Source organism: Myripristis murdjan, chromosome 18, assembly GCF_902150065.1.
Source record: "Myripristis murdjan chromosome 18, fMyrMur1.1, whole genome shotgun sequence".
Lineage (NCBI taxonomy): Eukaryota > Metazoa > Chordata > Actinopteri > Holocentriformes > Holocentridae > Myripristis > Myripristis murdjan.
In genome coordinates, this window is record NC_043997.1 from 1521489 (window position 1) to 1539008 (window position 17520).

The following is a 17520-nucleotide window of genomic DNA, read 5'->3' on the forward strand; positions in this document are numbered from 1 at the left end:
AGAGAGAGAGTTATTGAGTGTTAGTGACTTCTTTTGACCACAAGGGGGCTCTCTAGTTCTGTTTATTTGGGTTAATTGGCAGCCGCCCAGATGCAGGTGTGTTAAATGAGGCTGATATCAGTTTGAGTTGAATGGTGGTGGGGAGCACGCAGTTTTTAAATCCACCGTCTTTTGGGATACAGCCAACATCTAATTTAACGGTAAAGGTTCTGTTTTTTGTAATTATTATTATTATTATTGTTATTATTATTATTATATTTCAATAAATGGGAACATCACCCAAAGGAGACCATGCCACGCCACGCCAGAGAGAGAGAGAGAGAGAGAGAGAGAGAGAGAGAGAGAGAGAGAGAGAGAGAGAGAGAGAGAGAGAGAGAGAGAGAGAGAGAGAGAGAGAGAGAGAGAGAGAGAGAGAGAGAGAGAGAGAGAGATGAGGTCCAGGCTTGGTGATGTGAATCACAGGTGTCAGGTGTGACTCGCCCGTTTAAACCAGCCGTCGTCGATCTGAAACCGAGACAGATCCAGCAGCTGCCTCAGAGACAGAGACGCATTTCTGTCTCCTGCTGTCGCTGTAGATCAGGGGTCACCAATCATGTGCCATGGAGGGCCGAGAGGCTGCAGGTTTTCATTCCAACCAAGACCTCCACCAGGTGATTTCACTGATCACCTCACCTTGTATCAGAAAGGAGGAGCTAATCAGTGAAATCACCTGGTGGATGTCTTGGTTGGAATGAAAACCTGCAGCCTCTCGGCCCTCCATGGCACATGATTGGTGACCCCTGCTGTAGATGATCTGCTCGTGAGCTTTCACTCCGTCTCGTCCTTCTTACCTGGAGAATCCTCCATTAGAACAGCAGCCCACCAAGGTGAGACTCACCTGGCTGTTAGGGAGTGTCAAACAATTGTTTTCCTGAAGCTAAACTCATCGTCCAACCAGAGCTGTGAGCTCTTTAACTCGACGTGTGTGTGTCATGTACTCTGTTTCCATTATAGTCCAGTCATTTTATGAAAAACCCTAGGACAAATTGCAAGAGAAGCAAACTCAACTGATTTTGTATCCTCAGTTTGTCCTGAGTGAGGGAAAAAAAGTCCCAAGGAAAGGTTACTATATATATGTGTGTGTGTGTGTGTGTGTGTGTGTGTGTGTGTGTGTGTGTGTGTATATATATATATATATATATATATATATATATATATATATATATATATATATATATATATATATATATATATATATATATAGTCACCTTTTAATTCACTGTTCAAAACTTTTAATTCACTGTTCAAAACTTTCCACCAATGGGATTTCTTGGGACTTTTTTCCCCTCACTCAGGACAAACTGAGGATACAGAATCAGTTGAGTTTGCTTCTCTTGCAATTTGTCCCAGGTTGACCCCAATTTTGGCCTAAAATGACTGGACTATTAGTGTATTTGTATATTTGTATTTGCATACTGTTACTTATATTATACTGAACTCTGTGTGTTGACGGCGCCCCCTGCTGGACGGAAACCGGATCAACAGCAGCAACAGGGTCAGGAAGACAAACCATGAAGGAGAGTTAAACAGCCAAAATATGACTTAAAATGTTAAACGAGTGGAAGTAAATCAGAGAGTTCCTGTATTCCTCCAGAGCAGCAACAACAGTTTCATAACCAATATGATGACATGACATTTTATAAATGTGATATTTAAGTAAAAATTGTCCAAATGGATTCATGTAAGAGAACAATATTGTAGTCCAGACGTTTTTGTGCATTAAGCAAAAACACCGAGCCCCGCCCCTTATCCTGTCTCTGTTCACTGGGATTGGCTGACAAGATGATTATTCTGGAATAATTTAAGTGTATAATTTTCAGTGTGGAGCAACTGGAGGACTGTGGCAATATTTTGACAGCCTGTGGGTTTTTTCCTGCCACATGGTGTTGACTCTACTGGTCTCAGCTTGATTTTTTTGGAGGGTTTTCAATGAGGTAAAAGTTTAGGATGTGGTGTCGAGACATGGGGTTTGACTACCCCTAGGGGTATGTTGCAGTACTGCAGGGGGTATGTTAGTTTTTTAAAAAAGTTAATTTTGGATAGTATCTGGTGTCAAGACATGGGGTTTGTGTACCTCTAGGGGTATGATGCAGTACTGCAGGGGGTATGTTAATTTAAAAAAAAAATGTTAATTTGAAAAATATGACTCATGCATGATTCATAAAATAATGAGCCTCTGCTATAATAAGTTCAATAAAACTGTAAATGTGAGTTTGATAAACCTCATGTTCTCTTCAGTTCTCCCTCTGGGTCCCTGAAGGTGTCAGATGTGTGTTTGTGGTTTCAATCTGCTGCCGTGGTCGTGGAGCGAGGACGTTTGTTCACTCTGAGCGGGAAGACGAGACCAAACAAATCCAGAAAGTGGATCAGTGGTTGAAGCTGGAAACAAGGAGGAAGAAGAGAAGAAGAAGCAGAAACACAAACAAGAGAATCTGCTCAGCATCAAGTTGTTCGTTCACACCGATGGAGCTGGACTGGACCTTTTTTTTATACTGTTTTTTTTTTTTTTTTTTTTTTTTTGCATTGTTCAGGGGGAATGTAGCTGAAAAAAAAAAGCTAAAAAACATCTTAACCTTTCATGAATCCTCCATACGTCACGTATAGTCACTTCCTGCCCTCTCCATTGCCCTACATCTTCATTCTATGCTGTTTCTTCATGATTTCAACCCCTATACATATAGATTTTTGATTATTCTGTACTCTATCTCCATATTTTGTTCATATAACATTGATTATGTGTGTATTGCATCTCCTTCTTTTTCAATGTTTATTTGTTAGCCTCATAAATCTGAATTGATTGTAATTATTGAAAGGGCCCATTGGGCTTCGTTCCCTCCTGGGAGAATTTGAGCTTTAATGTGTGCTAAATAAATAAACCTAACCCTTTGAGAACCACTGTCATCGCTGATAATCTATCCATGTAAGAAAAAAAATGAATCTCTTAGTCATGCTGATATTATTCATATGAAGAAGACATTTGGAGTTGGTGTAGTTTTTTTTTTTTTTTTAATCAGTCAATCAATCAAACTTTATGTATAGAGCACTTTTCATACCAAAGGAGCAGAGCAAGATTAAAATTCAGTAAATATCTAAAAATAAATAAATAAATAAATAAATAAATAAATAAATAAAAAATGAAATAAAAATAAAAGTAATAAAATAAATACAATTCAGTTAAAAGCAAGACTAAAATGGTAAAATAATCAAATAAATAAAATTCAATTGAAAACCAGTCTAAAAAAGGTAAAATAAATAAATAGACAAGTAAATAATAAAATAAATAAAATTCAGTTAAAAACCAGACTAAAAGGTTAAAAATAATAAACAAATAAAAGTTTCATAAAATAACATTTAATTAAAAGCCATACTAAAAAGGGAGGTCTTGAGTTTGCTTTTAAAAATGTCCACATTCTCTATTTTCCTCAGGTCCTCAGGCAAACTGTTCCACAAACGTTAAACAAAACTCTCGTGTGAGGCTCTGGTGGAGGAAGGAGGAGAACCTACACATCGTGCCCACATGCAATGACAGGGCTGTCCATGAGGGGGCGCTGTCTGCAAAGCAAAATCCAGAACAGCAGCCAAACGTAGAGTGGTGGCGAGGCGAGTGGAGAGGACGGCGTGGACGGCGTGTCGTGGAAAAGCAGCAGATGAAGGGGCTCCGTCAGAGCAGACACCAGGCAGCTCGCTGTGAGGGGAAACAGCCGCCGAGCCGCTTCCTGCTCACTTCCCAGCAGCAGAGACACAGTCAGCCTCCAGGAAGACGCTTTCTGAAGGGGGTCTTATCAGCCCCGTCGCCCCGTTACATCACATCAGGTGTCGAACAATCAGATGTGGTTTTCCTGTGCCAGAAACACGCCCACCCAGACCGGCTGCAGAAGCGTGCACACGGCAGGATGTGACACGCCGAGTCGATGGAAATGTGTCTGTTTGATCTGTTCAGCGTTTAAAACCAGATCAACACTTGCTTCCTTAACCCTGACCGTTTCCGAACCTAAACCGTCACAACCAACCTTTCCCTGACCTTAACAACAACCTTCTCTGAACCTCAACCACGGATTTGTTTGATGCCTCCAGTGCCTCCTGCTTGGAATGAACTCAAACTTCCAACAAGTCCTCTAATCCATGCAACCACATCATTTGTTCATTGTAGTTTGTTCCCAGCTTTTAATACAACCCAAAGGACCATTTCCCTTTGTTTGGGTATTTTGGGTTGCAGAAGACCTAAACAAATTAGAGGACTGGGACAAGCAACACAAACAAACAAAGTGAATTTTGTCTTTATTCTGTGCCGACAGGACTGAAGACATCCGTTCCTCCGTTGTTCTTCCTCGTCTTCCTCCATGAATTTGTCCTCTGTCGCTTGTTCGCTTTGGTCTTCTGGCTGCATTTCCACTTTTCATGGTGCAGATGGACTAAACTAAAGTGAAGGGAAACAAATCTCTCTCCCGAGAAGGCGCTGGAGAGGAAACAGAGCACAGAGTCCTCCTGCACAGGCAGGAAGGGGGCGGGATGTCCTCGGTTTATCTGACAGAATCTGGTTTGTTTGTCACATCAGCGAGCCGGAGGATGGAGGGCACATCTCTACACTTGCCACTGTGTAAGTACAGTGTGTGTGTGTGTGTGTGTGTGTGTGTGTGTGTGTGTGTTTATTTAGACAATACCACGAGCTCATGCAAAGACAGCTTGAACTTTATTGATCTCCTTGAGGAAGCAGATTAGAGTGAAGATTTGTCATGACACCAGAGAACGACAGCCCAGTTTCTTGAGATGTCGATCGGAATCTCCAAGAACATGAAGGAGTGAACGTTCTCCTCCTCCTCCTCCTCCTCTTCTTCTTCTTCTTCTTCTTCTTCTTCTTCTTCTTCTCCTTCTTCTTCTTCTCATAGTTGAATCTGAAGTTTGCTGCAACGGACACAAACAGGGCTGCATCTTAACTTGTCTTAGCCTGAGTTAAGGGCTGATGATGGAGCTGCAGCTGAGGCTATTATGAAAAACAATCCTCCTTCATGTATTTATCCAGCAGTATTTATAGCAGATAGTTCATTCTGGATTTTATTTAGCAGAGTGTGCCTTAAAATACAGCTACTTTGAAAGATCTGAGGAGCCAGGGTTTTTTTTGTGTGTGCTCTCAGTTTTCTTTGGTAGAACTGTCTTCTGTGTGAAACCTCAAACCAACCTGAGTTTCGTTTCCCCTCAGTGCTGACCACGCTGCTGTGCTGCCGACCCACCAAAGGTTAGTGCGCTTCCCTGTGACACCGACAGGAACCCAGTCAGCTGGGATGGGCGACACAGCATTTTGGATTTTTTGTTGACACCAATACTGCTAATTTCTTAAATGAGTGTGTTAATATATATATATATATATATATATATATATTTGCATATGAATGAGCAGAGGGTGGCGTTGGTGCTGGAAACTGTGTTGTTTTTACATGTTTGAAAAAGCTGCAAGTATCGATGATGACGTGTGACACTACATATACTGCATCTGAGTATATTTTTATCCATGTAGGAAGTATGTGTGACGTAGCACCACGTAATTGACACTAAATGAGTGACACTTCATTAAAGTCTGAATCCGCCCGGCCCAACCGACCAGGGTCTGTTTTCTCTGCAGCATTTGGTTTTGATGTTTGCCTTTTGTTTGCCTGCCCTGCTTGTCTTGTCTGCTCTGCTTGTCAGCGTCCAGATCCCAAACATCCTGCCCCTCGTCTACCTGCTCATCAGCCAGCAGCACGCCAAGTTCACAGCTGCTGTGTGTCGCTCAGCCTTTTACCTGTTACCTGTAAGTCCGTTCCTGCGTTCTGACCCTGGCTTGCCCTGTGGTTTGATCTCCACGTAGGGTTTCCTACCTCTGCCTGTCCTGGTTTTTGATTGCAGTGTTTTTTTGTTTTGTTTTGTTTTGTTTTGGCGCCTTATCTGCCTCCTCTGTCCAAAACACAAACCTGACATTATGACTCGCCCAGCACTGTCCTGGTGGACCTCAAGCGGTGAAGACATTTCCTGGAGCGATGACGACGTGGACGTTCCAGATGAAACGACGATAGAAGTTGGCAAACCCCATGAAGCACTGCGGATACTTCCCGGAAGACGGAGCGGCACCACCTTGACCATGGCGAGATCCATCCTCATCTTCTCCAGCCTCGATGATGAGCTCCTGGGATGAGGCGGAGCTCCGGTGGACCTCGCTCCTCGCAGTCAGTACAAACAGCTGATTCTCCAGAAGCCACTGCAGCACCCGGTCTTTGGTAGAGTGGGAGAAGATTAGGATGTCATCCGCAAACACAAAGAAGCACTTGTTGACCATGTCCCGAAGGATGTCGCTGATTTGACCGTGATGTCGTTGGAGCCTGTAAGTCAAACACCTTTGGTCAGTCCGGTCTCCAACATGGACATGAAACGCTGTCAGCAGCTTCGTCATTTCTTTATTATTGCAGAGCTTAAATACCCAGAAGGCAATGTGTTTCCTGTTGCTCCATGTAGGCCCTCCTCTTTTGCCAGCCGCTAGCTGCTAACGCTGCACATCCCTAACGCTCACCTGAGCTTCAGGACCTGCTTCAGCCCAGATTGCACATCCCCTTCCTGTAGTCAGGTCCAAATTCACGGGGAAACGCACCAGAGATCCATTCAATCAGGCTAAAATAAGACAGGTGTGAAAACTCTCTTAGTAAACTGAACCTTCTGCCTCCTCCTCCTCCAGCCTCCCTCACTGTGACTCCCAGTGCATCTCAGTTATTTAATGGTGAGGCTCTCCATCTGAGCTGTGAGGAAGACTCTGCTGGATGGACGGTGAAGAGGAACACGACCATAGAAACCATGACAGAGTGTGGACGCAACTGGGGAAACCTAACAGCTTCCCCTTGCAGAATCAGGTTCACATTCTTCTGGGACACTGGAGTTTACTGGTGTGAGTCCAGAGAGGGAGCAACCAGCAACACCGTCACCATAACCATTACTGGTGAGTCCACACAGCAGCTACTCAGTATAAATAAAGTATTTATTCATTATTAACATCCATTTATCTACTTTTTCTCCGTGTTCAGATGATGTTAGTGTTGATGAAGTTGCTCCTCAGTGGATGAAATCCTGTGGTTTGTCTCTGTGTTCAGGTGGTGATGTGATCCTGCAGAGTCCTGTCCTTCCTGTGATGGAGGGAGCTGCTGTGACTCTGAACTGTACAACCAGGACTCCCTCCAACCTCCCAGCTGATTTCTATAAAGATGGCTCCCTCATCAGGACCGAGTCTACAGGACAGATGACCATCCACCCTGTTTCCAAGTCTGATGAAGGCCTCTACCACTGCAACATCTCTGGTTATGGACAGTCTCCACCCAGCTGGCTGGCTGTGGCAGGTGAGGACGTCAGCATTAATTCTTCCAGAGACTATTAGTTTCTTTGTTGTTGTCACATTATGTGTTCTCTGCCTCAGAGAGAGGGCACAAGATCAAGTGAAAACATTTTACTCACTTGGCAGACAGCAAGGTGCTTTAGGTTCAGCATTTAATCTACTGCCAAAGTGTCTTGCTTTTTTAAAAAAAAATTTAAAAAAATAAACACAGTCATTTCTTTGCCACTTGCTGACAGTTCTGGTTTTCAGTGAAAAATCGGAGGAAAAAGTCAAATCACCTCCTGTGGAGTTGTAGAGTAAAAGTTTTTTTGTGGATGACTCCGCCCTTGACGGTCATTTCTTGTTAGTTTCAGAGAGACCCACGACACTCCTCTGTGCTCCTTCGCCTTCCTCTGACCCCCTGTCCTGCCTTCGGGCCCTGCTGTGGTCTCTGTCTGGCCTGGTTCTGCTGGTTCTGCTGGTTCTGCTGGTGGTGGTTCTGGCGCGACGGAGAAAACCTCAAGGTGAGACACTAGACCTTACACTATGGCAACAATACAACCCATTCACCCACAGATTGACTTTTCATTCATGTTTTCAGTTTTTACATTCTATATTTTACACTCGGGTTACTTTTGCGTATATGTTCATATTTATTGCCATTCATTTGCTTTGGCAGTGTACATTTACTCTGAGATTTTACGCCCAATTTTCAATTTAGTTTTCAAGTTTCTGTTTTGCTTTTTTGTATTTACTTCTTAAAAATATCTAATTCCATTCTTTATAGGTTCACAACTATATGTTAGATTTTTAATGTTTTATATTTCATGACCACATCCATATTTACACTTTCAGTTATTTTTACATTTGTATTTACTTTTCACTATTATATTGAACCTTTGCAAACCAAATTATCTGCTTTAAATTGTCTGTGCATGACAGTTTTCATTATTATCATGGTGCTGGTGCATGGTGTGTGTGTGTGTGTGTGTGTGTGTGTGTGTGTGTGTGCAATGTGTGTGATTGCATTTTAGCTGACGATGTAAACCCAGCAGATGATGACATCACGTACGTTGACATCAGGTGTGATGACTCGCAGCGGCCAGTCACACACAGGAAAGGTACCGATTTTGTTGTGCTCTTTTATTCATCTGATAAAATTCTTCACTCTTGTTGTTGTTTTTATCCTCACTTCGGCATTTAACATTAATATTTTAAACCTATTTTTCAATGTAGTTTGTCATTTCAAATCCAGATCTTACATTTACAGTCGTGTGTATGTAAGACGTTGATATTTGTTGTCTGGGTTCGTCAAACAGACCCCAGTGAAACGCTGCCGGCTTCCAAATGTGTCCAGGACATTTGACACATATCTTATGTTTCACACCTTGGTTGAGCGCTGGCTGGTGTGAACACGAGCTGATGTCAGCTGTTGTCAGCCGGGTTTCACTTGAGCTTCCTCTTTCATGTGAACTCGCACAACTTTCTGTAAATCTGCCCACCAGCATCTTCAGTTCACACCAGAGACCTGGAGGAAAAAAAAAAACCTGTCAATGTTCCTCTGCTGCATGCTGGACACATTTCTGTAGACATTTACTGGTTTTGATTGTCCCATTAGTCATCATAATCATCACTACCATCTGTATTGTTATTATTATTTGTAGCAGTAGTAGAAAGGGCAGACGCAGTATTTGTAGAAGTTATGGTAATAGCCTTAGCAGCAGCAGCAAAGTAGCAGCACAAGTTGTTGTAGTAACGATGTAGTAAAAATGTAGGAGTGGTAACGGGGCTAATTATTGCAGTAGCAGTGCCAGCCATGGTTAGGGTTGGGGTTAGGGTTAGGGTGTTTTATTACATTTATTACTGTCCACACAGAGGTGAGTGGAGGTCAGCTGCACTGTTTGTAGGTTCCTGAAGACGTTTCACTTCCTCGGCTCTGACAGACTGCTGATGTCGCTGCTGTTTCATGGAGTTGCAGCTGTTTGACCTGTTGGCTCGTTCTGCAGGTCGTCGGCTGGTTAGTGCTCCTTCCTGTTGGACCTGGCCATCGTTAGTGTCGCTAGGGTCACATGACGGTAACCCTAACCCGAACACCTGATGGTCATCGGGGTCACCTGACTCCTGGAGTGAATGACAAGGTCAAGGTCGCCTGGCTTCAGGAGTACACGACAGTCATTAGGGTCACCTGATGGTTGTTGGGGTCACCTGACAGTCATTGGGGTCACCTGACTGTCGTTAGAGTCACCTGACTGTCGTTAGGGTCAACTGATGGTCATTAGGGTCACTTTGCGGTTGTAGGGGTCACCTGACTGTTGTTAGGGTCACCTGAGGGTCATTAGGGTCACCTGGCGGTCATTGGGATCACCTGAGGGTCATTAGGGTCACCTGACTGTCGTTAGAGTCACCTGACAGTCGTTACGGTCACCTGAGGGTCATTAGGGTCACCTGGCGGTCGTTGGGGTCCCTTGACTGTCGTTAGGGTCACCTGACTCCAGGAATGAACGACAGTCGTTGGGGTCACCTGGTGGTCGTTAGGGTCAACCGGCGGTCGTATGGGTCACCTGACTCTAGGAATGAACGACCGTCGTTAGGGTCACCTGGTGGTCGTTGGGGTCACCTGACTGTCATTAGTGTCACCTGAGGGTCTTCAGGGTCACCTGAGTGTCGCTAGGGTCACCTGACTCCATGAATGAACGACAGTCGTTGGGGTCACCTGACTGTTTTTAGTGTCACCTGGCGGTCGTTGGGGTCACCTGACTGTCATTAGGGTCACCTGAGGGTCATTAGGGTCACCTGGAGGTCGTTGGGGTCACCTGACTGTCGTTGGGGTCATCAGAGGGTCATTAGGGTCACCTGGAGTGAATGGTGGTGCTGGGGTCACGAGGGGTCAGCAGTGGGAGGTTGAACTGACAGGAAAGTGGGTTGGAGACAGGTGGTGTGTGAAATCGGTTTCTTCATTCCTCTGTCCAGCCGTCTGTCCTCCCCCTCCAACATCTGAACCTGATGGTCCTGGAAGGAGGGTCCCTTTTCTTTCAGGTGCAGGTAAACTGCTGAGTCATGACCTGAGGATCTGGCCCTAGTGGTCCAGTGTCCCCTCACAGGTTAAACAGCTGGGACGTCCCACCAGTCAGTCAGAACTGAAGAAGCGTCTTGGAGGGGAAGTGAAACGTCTACGAGAGGCTAAAAACAGTCCAGTTGATCTCGATTCCCCTCGACGTGGGTAACCACGACCTAGATGACTGAGAATCTCCACAGACGTGTTTTATCACTGTTGTTTTCCAGAGTGTGTTCCTGCTTCAGTTTACTCAGAAGTGAAAGCACCTGGACACGTCACCTCTGGACAAGATGTCATCAGACCACACAGTAAGAAAGATACGGTTCCTTTTCCCTTAGAGAGGAACTAAACACCAAACTCAAATCTGTGTAAACCTAACCTGTAAAGGTGAAAAGTAGCATTTGACCAGTAGGGATACAGGGATTCAACAAGATTCACAGTCTAATCAGATGACCAGATGTTGCAGGACATCTGGCAGCAGAATCTTGACAAACTTTAGGACGAGGCGACATGAGTTTGCACGTCACAAAACCACAAAACGAGCGAGCCGACTGCAAACAAAGCTGCCAAGACGCTGCAGGCTCGTAGGTCTGAGAGCCGGCGAGATGATAAGAGCCGCATGCGTCATTAGTGTAGATCTTAATGAAGACAACAGCAACAACTCAACACTGTACGTGATGTCATATCCTGCTCTAATATCGCTCTCCTTCTGTGTGTGTGTGTGTGTTTTCAGACTCTCCATCAGATCCAGAGGGTTTCTACTCCTTGTTGATGCTGCCGTCAGCTGCAACTGTCCCCGTAGAGCCTTAAATTCTTCACTTTGCACATCTATTAATTTATTTTACTATGTTCTGCATGCACATTAGAAGTTCCATCCGTCTTTTTGAGCTTCTTATCACTCGACTGAAGTCTAGCAGTTTGCTGTCGTGGGCTGAACACCTTCAAATGTGAAGCTTGGTCCTCCACATTCCTCAGGTGCATCTGCTTCTGTGTTTTCAGTGGACAGTGTGAGTGAATAAGAGACCAAAGTTCATTATGGCTGCTGGAGGAAAAAGGTTTATGCTATTATATGTGAACTTTTCTGGGTCCTTTTGCTATTTATTGCCGTGGCGACCCACAGGATCAGTAAAGTTTATACTTGCCATTTGTTTTTGTGTCTGTGGTTTCTATAAAACTGTGAGATGGAAGGTTTCACTTCCTCCGGCTCTGTTTGTGGCTAACCGACCTGCAGCTCCCCTATGTGTGTGTACGTCACTGCTTTTTTTTTTTTTTTTTTTTTTAAATGTTTTATATCAGGTACCTGAGAAACCGCCACCGCACTTACCATAACAGCCCCCAGTTTTTCCATCAGACAAAAAGGGCTCATTTAAACGTTTCAGAATCAACATGCATAATGAGGACAGGAAGAGGCCAAATTCTCAGGAATAATCCGATGGCCACAACTCAAATTCTATGAAGATAAAGAAGATAAGATAAAGACTAAGATAAAGAAGAGCCCAGTAGCAGTAAAGACCAACCTTGACTGTTTCAAATGCATCAATCACTACATATTCACTCAGGCAGTTATTCATTGATTTTTTCCCCCTCATTTTTCATATTGCCTGACAAAATGGACCCAAGCATCACAATCTATAATTTAGAAACATAACCTTGAATTCATCAGGCACTGAAAGTACTGGGCAAGAAAAAAAAAATCTGTGACATACTGAAAGCCTAGCTAACATTAGTTTGCTATGATGGCTACAGCTTGTCATCTTCACCGCCAGTGTCAGATCTGTTCATCACTGCTGTAAATATATACCATCATAAAAAAAAAAATTACTGCAGAGAATGCTGAATTGAAGTCAAACGTGTAAAATAAAAATTCAGTCACAAAATTTTGACTGTGTTGTCTGCCATGTTGCTGTGATGTGCTATATGTGGATTTTCTGAACGTGGAAAAAATGACCTCTGACACTGTCTGTCACTCAGAGCTCAACTCTACATATGCTCACCAGTTGCACCACTGGCTCTTTGGGTCTGGTTTCTCTCCGCTGCTGTCTCTGGACCTGAACCTCAAATTCACCATTTTTGGAAAATGGGGGAAATTGATGCCCCCTGAGTTTCCCAGTTGTGATTTGTGAAAGGTTTGCAACAGCTTCCAGTGTTTATAGGTTGTCAAGGTTACCCAATATCTCAAGTAAAAGCACATTTAACAACGTCAGTCAGTTTTAAGCAGGAGCTCCAATGTTGGAGACCCGAGCTTCCGACGTTGTTCTCGAATGCAGGGAAGCTCCTCCTGTTCTGTTGACAGTGGTCCGGTTTCTCTGAGTGTCTCCTGAGATGTTCTTTAACTTTTATGTGTAACAGTGAGTCCATAAATCTGACGAGGACATTAATGCAAATTATCACTGGACAGTGGTACGGTTTCTCTCCAGTGTGGATCCTCTGGTGCAGTTAGAGGCTGAGTGATGGTGGAGGCTTTCATTTCAGAGTGTTCCCACAGTGCTGCCAGGTGTGTGGTTTCTCCCCGATCTGTTTGATTTTTGGACTTTGTTTTGAACTATATCTATGGTGAGAGATTGTTACTGATGAGTTTGTAGCATTCCTGAAATTGTGTACAGAGAATTTTCTTTTGTTTTGTTGCGTTTTATTTTCCATTTTTGCATTTTTTTTTTTGTTCTGTTTGCACCTTGAGAGGCCGGCATAATAAATCCCACCATCTTATTCTCCGGCTGCATTTTTCCCAGTTTTCTGAGGAGTTTGAAATAGAACCTGGGAACAATTAGTATACCTGTGCTATAAAAATTATTGGTTGCACTTAAATTATTCCAGAATAATCATCTTGTAAGCCAATGTCAGTGACGTGAGACAGAATAAGGGGCGGGGCTCAGTGTTTTTGCTTAATGCACAAAAACGTCTGCACTACAATATTGTTCTCTTACATGAATCCATTTGGGCGCTATTTAGTTTAATATCACATTTATAAAGTGTCATGTCATCATATTGGTGTTGCACTATGAAACTGTTGTTGCTGCTCTGGAGGAATTCAGGAACTGAATTTAACATTTAACATTTTAAGTCATATTTTGGTCGTTTAATTCCCCTTCATGGTTTGTCTTCCTGACTCTGTTGCTGCTGTGTTGATCCGGTTTCCCTCCTGACAGTTTCCGTCCAGCAGGGGGCGCCGTCACCACACAGAGTTCAGTTTCTCTGCAGGTTGAAGACAAAACAAACCCACAGAGGAGAGCGCTTGTTGTGTCAAGAACTTAATCTTTTAATCTTTTTCACACACACACAGACACACACACACACACACACACACACACTCACACACACACACACACACACACACACACACACACACACACACACACACACCCAGCCGGAGCAGCTATCCGGGACAGCAGGTGTGGCTCTGGTCTGACTGGTTGAGCGGCTCGGCCACTTTTAGACTCAGAAGAGAAAAACAAACCGTCACGTCTCTTTAGCACATTACAGCAGCCTGCCATCACTGCTGCGATTAATAACAATCAATCAATAAATACACAATAAATACACACACAAATAAACTTAAAACGGCCAGAAGAAAATTCTGGAGCTGGAGAAGTAATATTCCAGGAAAAAAACACCCTGAGATTAAATTTAAAAAATTACAAGAAAAAAAAATGGATATTTTCTGAGATTAAAGAGGTAAATTGACAAGGAAATACCCGCAAATTCATGAGGAAAAAAACTTGAAAATTTGGAAATTATAAAGTCACACAATTAAGAGAAAACAAACCTGTGAACACCAGTGATTTGAGCCCATCAAAGTGAAAAAATTCAACCTGGCAGCAGCTCCACATGATCCTCTGTGTGAATCAGAGCAGCTTCAGAGCCAGGCTAACAACTCCCATAGACCTCAAGTCTTTATGCTAAGCTAACAGGAAATGCTACCCATAGAAACTGAACCACTGGACGTCCAGAGGTGGAAATGGTGTCCAACATCTGGTCTCAGGCTGGGGAAGTTGGTAGAAGGGAAAAGGGTCTTTCACCAAAAATGTTGCCATATTCCTTTAAAGTTAGCAACCTCAGATTTGAGCTGAAATTTGATGGTTGATAATGAGCTCACAGTGAAAGATATTTCTGTGTCGTTAACGTACTCTTCGTTTTCTGATTATCACAAAAATGCCAACAAACATGACAGAAACAAGCGCCAGCTGCAGGGGAAGAACTTCTGCCACTTCCTCATGTCTGCCTCCCTTTACTTCATCCCCAGCAAGTGCATTCAGGTCACCTGAAAAACAGAAATGTCATGTTAGGGCTGCTCTGACACTCCTTCACAACACAACGTGTGGAGTCACAACACGTCTCACTCACTTGTATGATTATTATTCCATTGCATCTCAGCGTCTAACTCCACCTTCAGTTTTGGCGTTACCCTTATACACCAAACACAAAAAAATGTGTGGCCTGATTGTGAGAAGTGTGCTATTACTCTTCTAAGCATTCCCACTTACCGATTTTTCACAACTCAAGTTTATGAGCGATTTCTGGCCCATTACAAATGAATTGTGAAAGTTTTGCGAGGCTCTATATTGTACAGATTTTGTGACACGTACACACAAAAGAGCGATGCGACCAGTGGCAGCTCTCCCTATGTTGGCTCTGCCTATGCTGCGTATGTTACCACTGCCAGCGCCCCTCCGGCCGCTAGCTGCGCCCCTACCAGAGCCGGTTCTGCTGTGCACGTCACCTTTTCAGCAAGCAGGGGCGCCTAACCCTAGCAACCACCCTAAATGCCATAGCAACCCCATAACAACCACCCTAAATACATAGCAACCCCCTAACAACTACCTCAAACACCATAGCAACCCCACAGCAACCACCCCAAACACCATAGCAACCCCGTAGCAGCCACCCCAAACACCATAGCAACCCCATAACAACCACCCTAAATACATAGCAACCCCCTAACAACTACCTCAAACACCACAGCAACCACCCCAAACACCACAGCAACCCCCTAGCAACCACCCCAAACACTATAGCACCCCCATAGCAATCACCCTAAATACCATAGCAACTCCCTAGCAACCACCCCAAACACCATAGCAACAACCGCCAACAATACCATAGCAACTGCCTACAAACACCATAGCACCCTCTCCAAAGACCATAGCTATAACCTAGCAACCACCTGGAACACCACAGTAACCACCTGCCAATGTCATAGCAACCATTTAGCAAAACAACTACAACCCAAACACGCCACCATCTAAAAACGGCATCGCGAAGGGAGGCTGGTTTACCACGTGGCCACACATTCAGCAATGTAGGCGAGCACATTGAAAGTTTCTTCTGGAACTTTAGCCCATTCTAGCTCACATTAACATCCAGTGTCTGTTCAGAATCGGCCTCCAACATGAAATGAACCCCAGTCAGACTGTTCAGCCACTGAGCTCACCTGGAACTACAACCTCCAGCTTGATGATGCTGAAGGGATCCGTTGGAATAATGGCTCTCTTCATGCGTTTGGCCCCGGCAGCTTTAAAGCGACACTCGTAGGTTCCGCTGTCGCTCTTCGTCACGTTCTTCAGAATCACAGACAGGTCGCCGTTCCTCATGTTTTTTTCTCGCAGCTCCACCCGATTCTCAAAAAACGAATGCTGGTACATCGATTCAAAGCGCCCGTCTCGGTAGAAGAAGACGTGCTCTGCTGTCCCCAGGTCCGTTCTGGTCCACTCGAGTGCGGCGATGGTGACCTCAGCCGGACTCTGACACCACAGGGTGACGTCCTCCTCAGGGTGAGCTATCATGTGTAGGACTGAAGGACGACGGGAAAACAAAGAAAACTTAACAACTTGTTCCAGTTTTTGTCAGTTCAAACCTCAAACTGATCCCCAAACGCTCGGAACATCAGCCCCGTTCACAAATAAGCACAAGTCATTCGAAAGTGCAGAGAACAGAGGCCGTCACTGAGATGGAAAATAAATCCTTCATGGCCTCGGCTCCTGTGACCAAACTACAAAATGACCTGAAAATGAAGAGCCTCACTTCACAGACTCAGTTTAAAGCTGTTTTTAGAAATATGATCATACATTAGTTGAACTGAGCTCTTGTTTTTTAGTTGTTGTTGTGGTTTTGATGTCATTTGAGCCTCTTATGTTTTTTGTTTTTTATGTTTTGAGCTGCTCCGTGTTTGGTCAGAAAATCTCAAGTCACTGAATAAATAAACAAAAAGTCTTCATACTTACACATACTTCACCTTGTGGCCATGCAGTACATATCAATACAAACATACATGGAGCATGCGCTTTTAATACCAGATATTTATATCATCTAGAATCCCTCCCTCAACTTTTAACTTACACTTTATATTTTTGTTCTGGTCCTAATCTGCTCCTTTACTTTATTATTTGACTCCAAACTTTGTAATTTTTGCAACTTGAGTTTTTTTTTTTCCCCACCATGAGAGTTAAGTCAAAACCACAGAGACTGAAAACTGGGATTTGTGGCTCGAAATAAACCACAACTTCAACTTTAACCTCTGCCAAAAAGAAAAGTATTTTGCCAGCTGATGCAGCGCTGCCTCACAGAAAACAAGCAGGGCAGGAAAGCGTCTCTACCTGCTGAGTGCCCTTACACACACACACACACACACACCTGTCCAGTCACAAGAAGAGCTCACCTTTAGAGGGAGAAACCAGGTGGAGGATCAGGGAGCAGGTGAACAGGAGCAGAGACGATGAAAACTTCAGCTGAGCCATGAGAGCGGAGCTGATCTGCTGCTGTGTGTCTTCAGGCTGCCTGCCACCTCCTCCTGTCGCCTCTTGCCGCCTCCTCCTCCCTCCTCCTGCCACCTCCTCCCTCCTCCTGCCTCCTCCTGCCTCCTCCTGCCACCTCCTGCTTCATCCCTGCAGCTTCACCAGCAGGGAGGAGCTGCTCCACGTCTCGCTGTCCCACACAAACCAGAGACGTTCAGCTCAGGACGCTCACTCCGAGTCAGCAGCCTGTAGTGTTGTACCGCCTGAGTTCACACACTGTTTTTTAACAATTTAATCAAATCGAAGACACACACACACACACACACACACGTATACCAGCCATGATGAAGCTAAGAATATGAGGGTAAAAG

General features: G+C 44.2%; 1 protein-coding gene across 1 annotated transcript; it reads left to right on the forward strand.

The window, feature by feature from the left end:
• Nucleotides 1-3864: 3864 nt before the first annotated feature.
• Nucleotides 3865-11644, forward strand: LOC115376662 (low affinity immunoglobulin gamma Fc region receptor II-c-like). The gene is made up of 8 exons (XM_030076399.1): nucleotides 3865-4636; nucleotides 5237-5272; nucleotides 6740-6997; nucleotides 7149-7391; nucleotides 7735-7890; nucleotides 8401-8487; nucleotides 10649-10729; nucleotides 11155-11644. The coding sequence occupies exons 1-8, from the start codon at nucleotides 4549-4551 to the stop codon at nucleotides 11229-11231; spliced, it is 1026 nt and encodes a 341-aa protein (XP_029932259.1). The 5' UTR covers nucleotides 3865-4548; the 3' UTR covers nucleotides 11232-11644.
• The last annotated feature ends 5876 nt before the right edge of the window (nucleotides 11645-17520 follow it).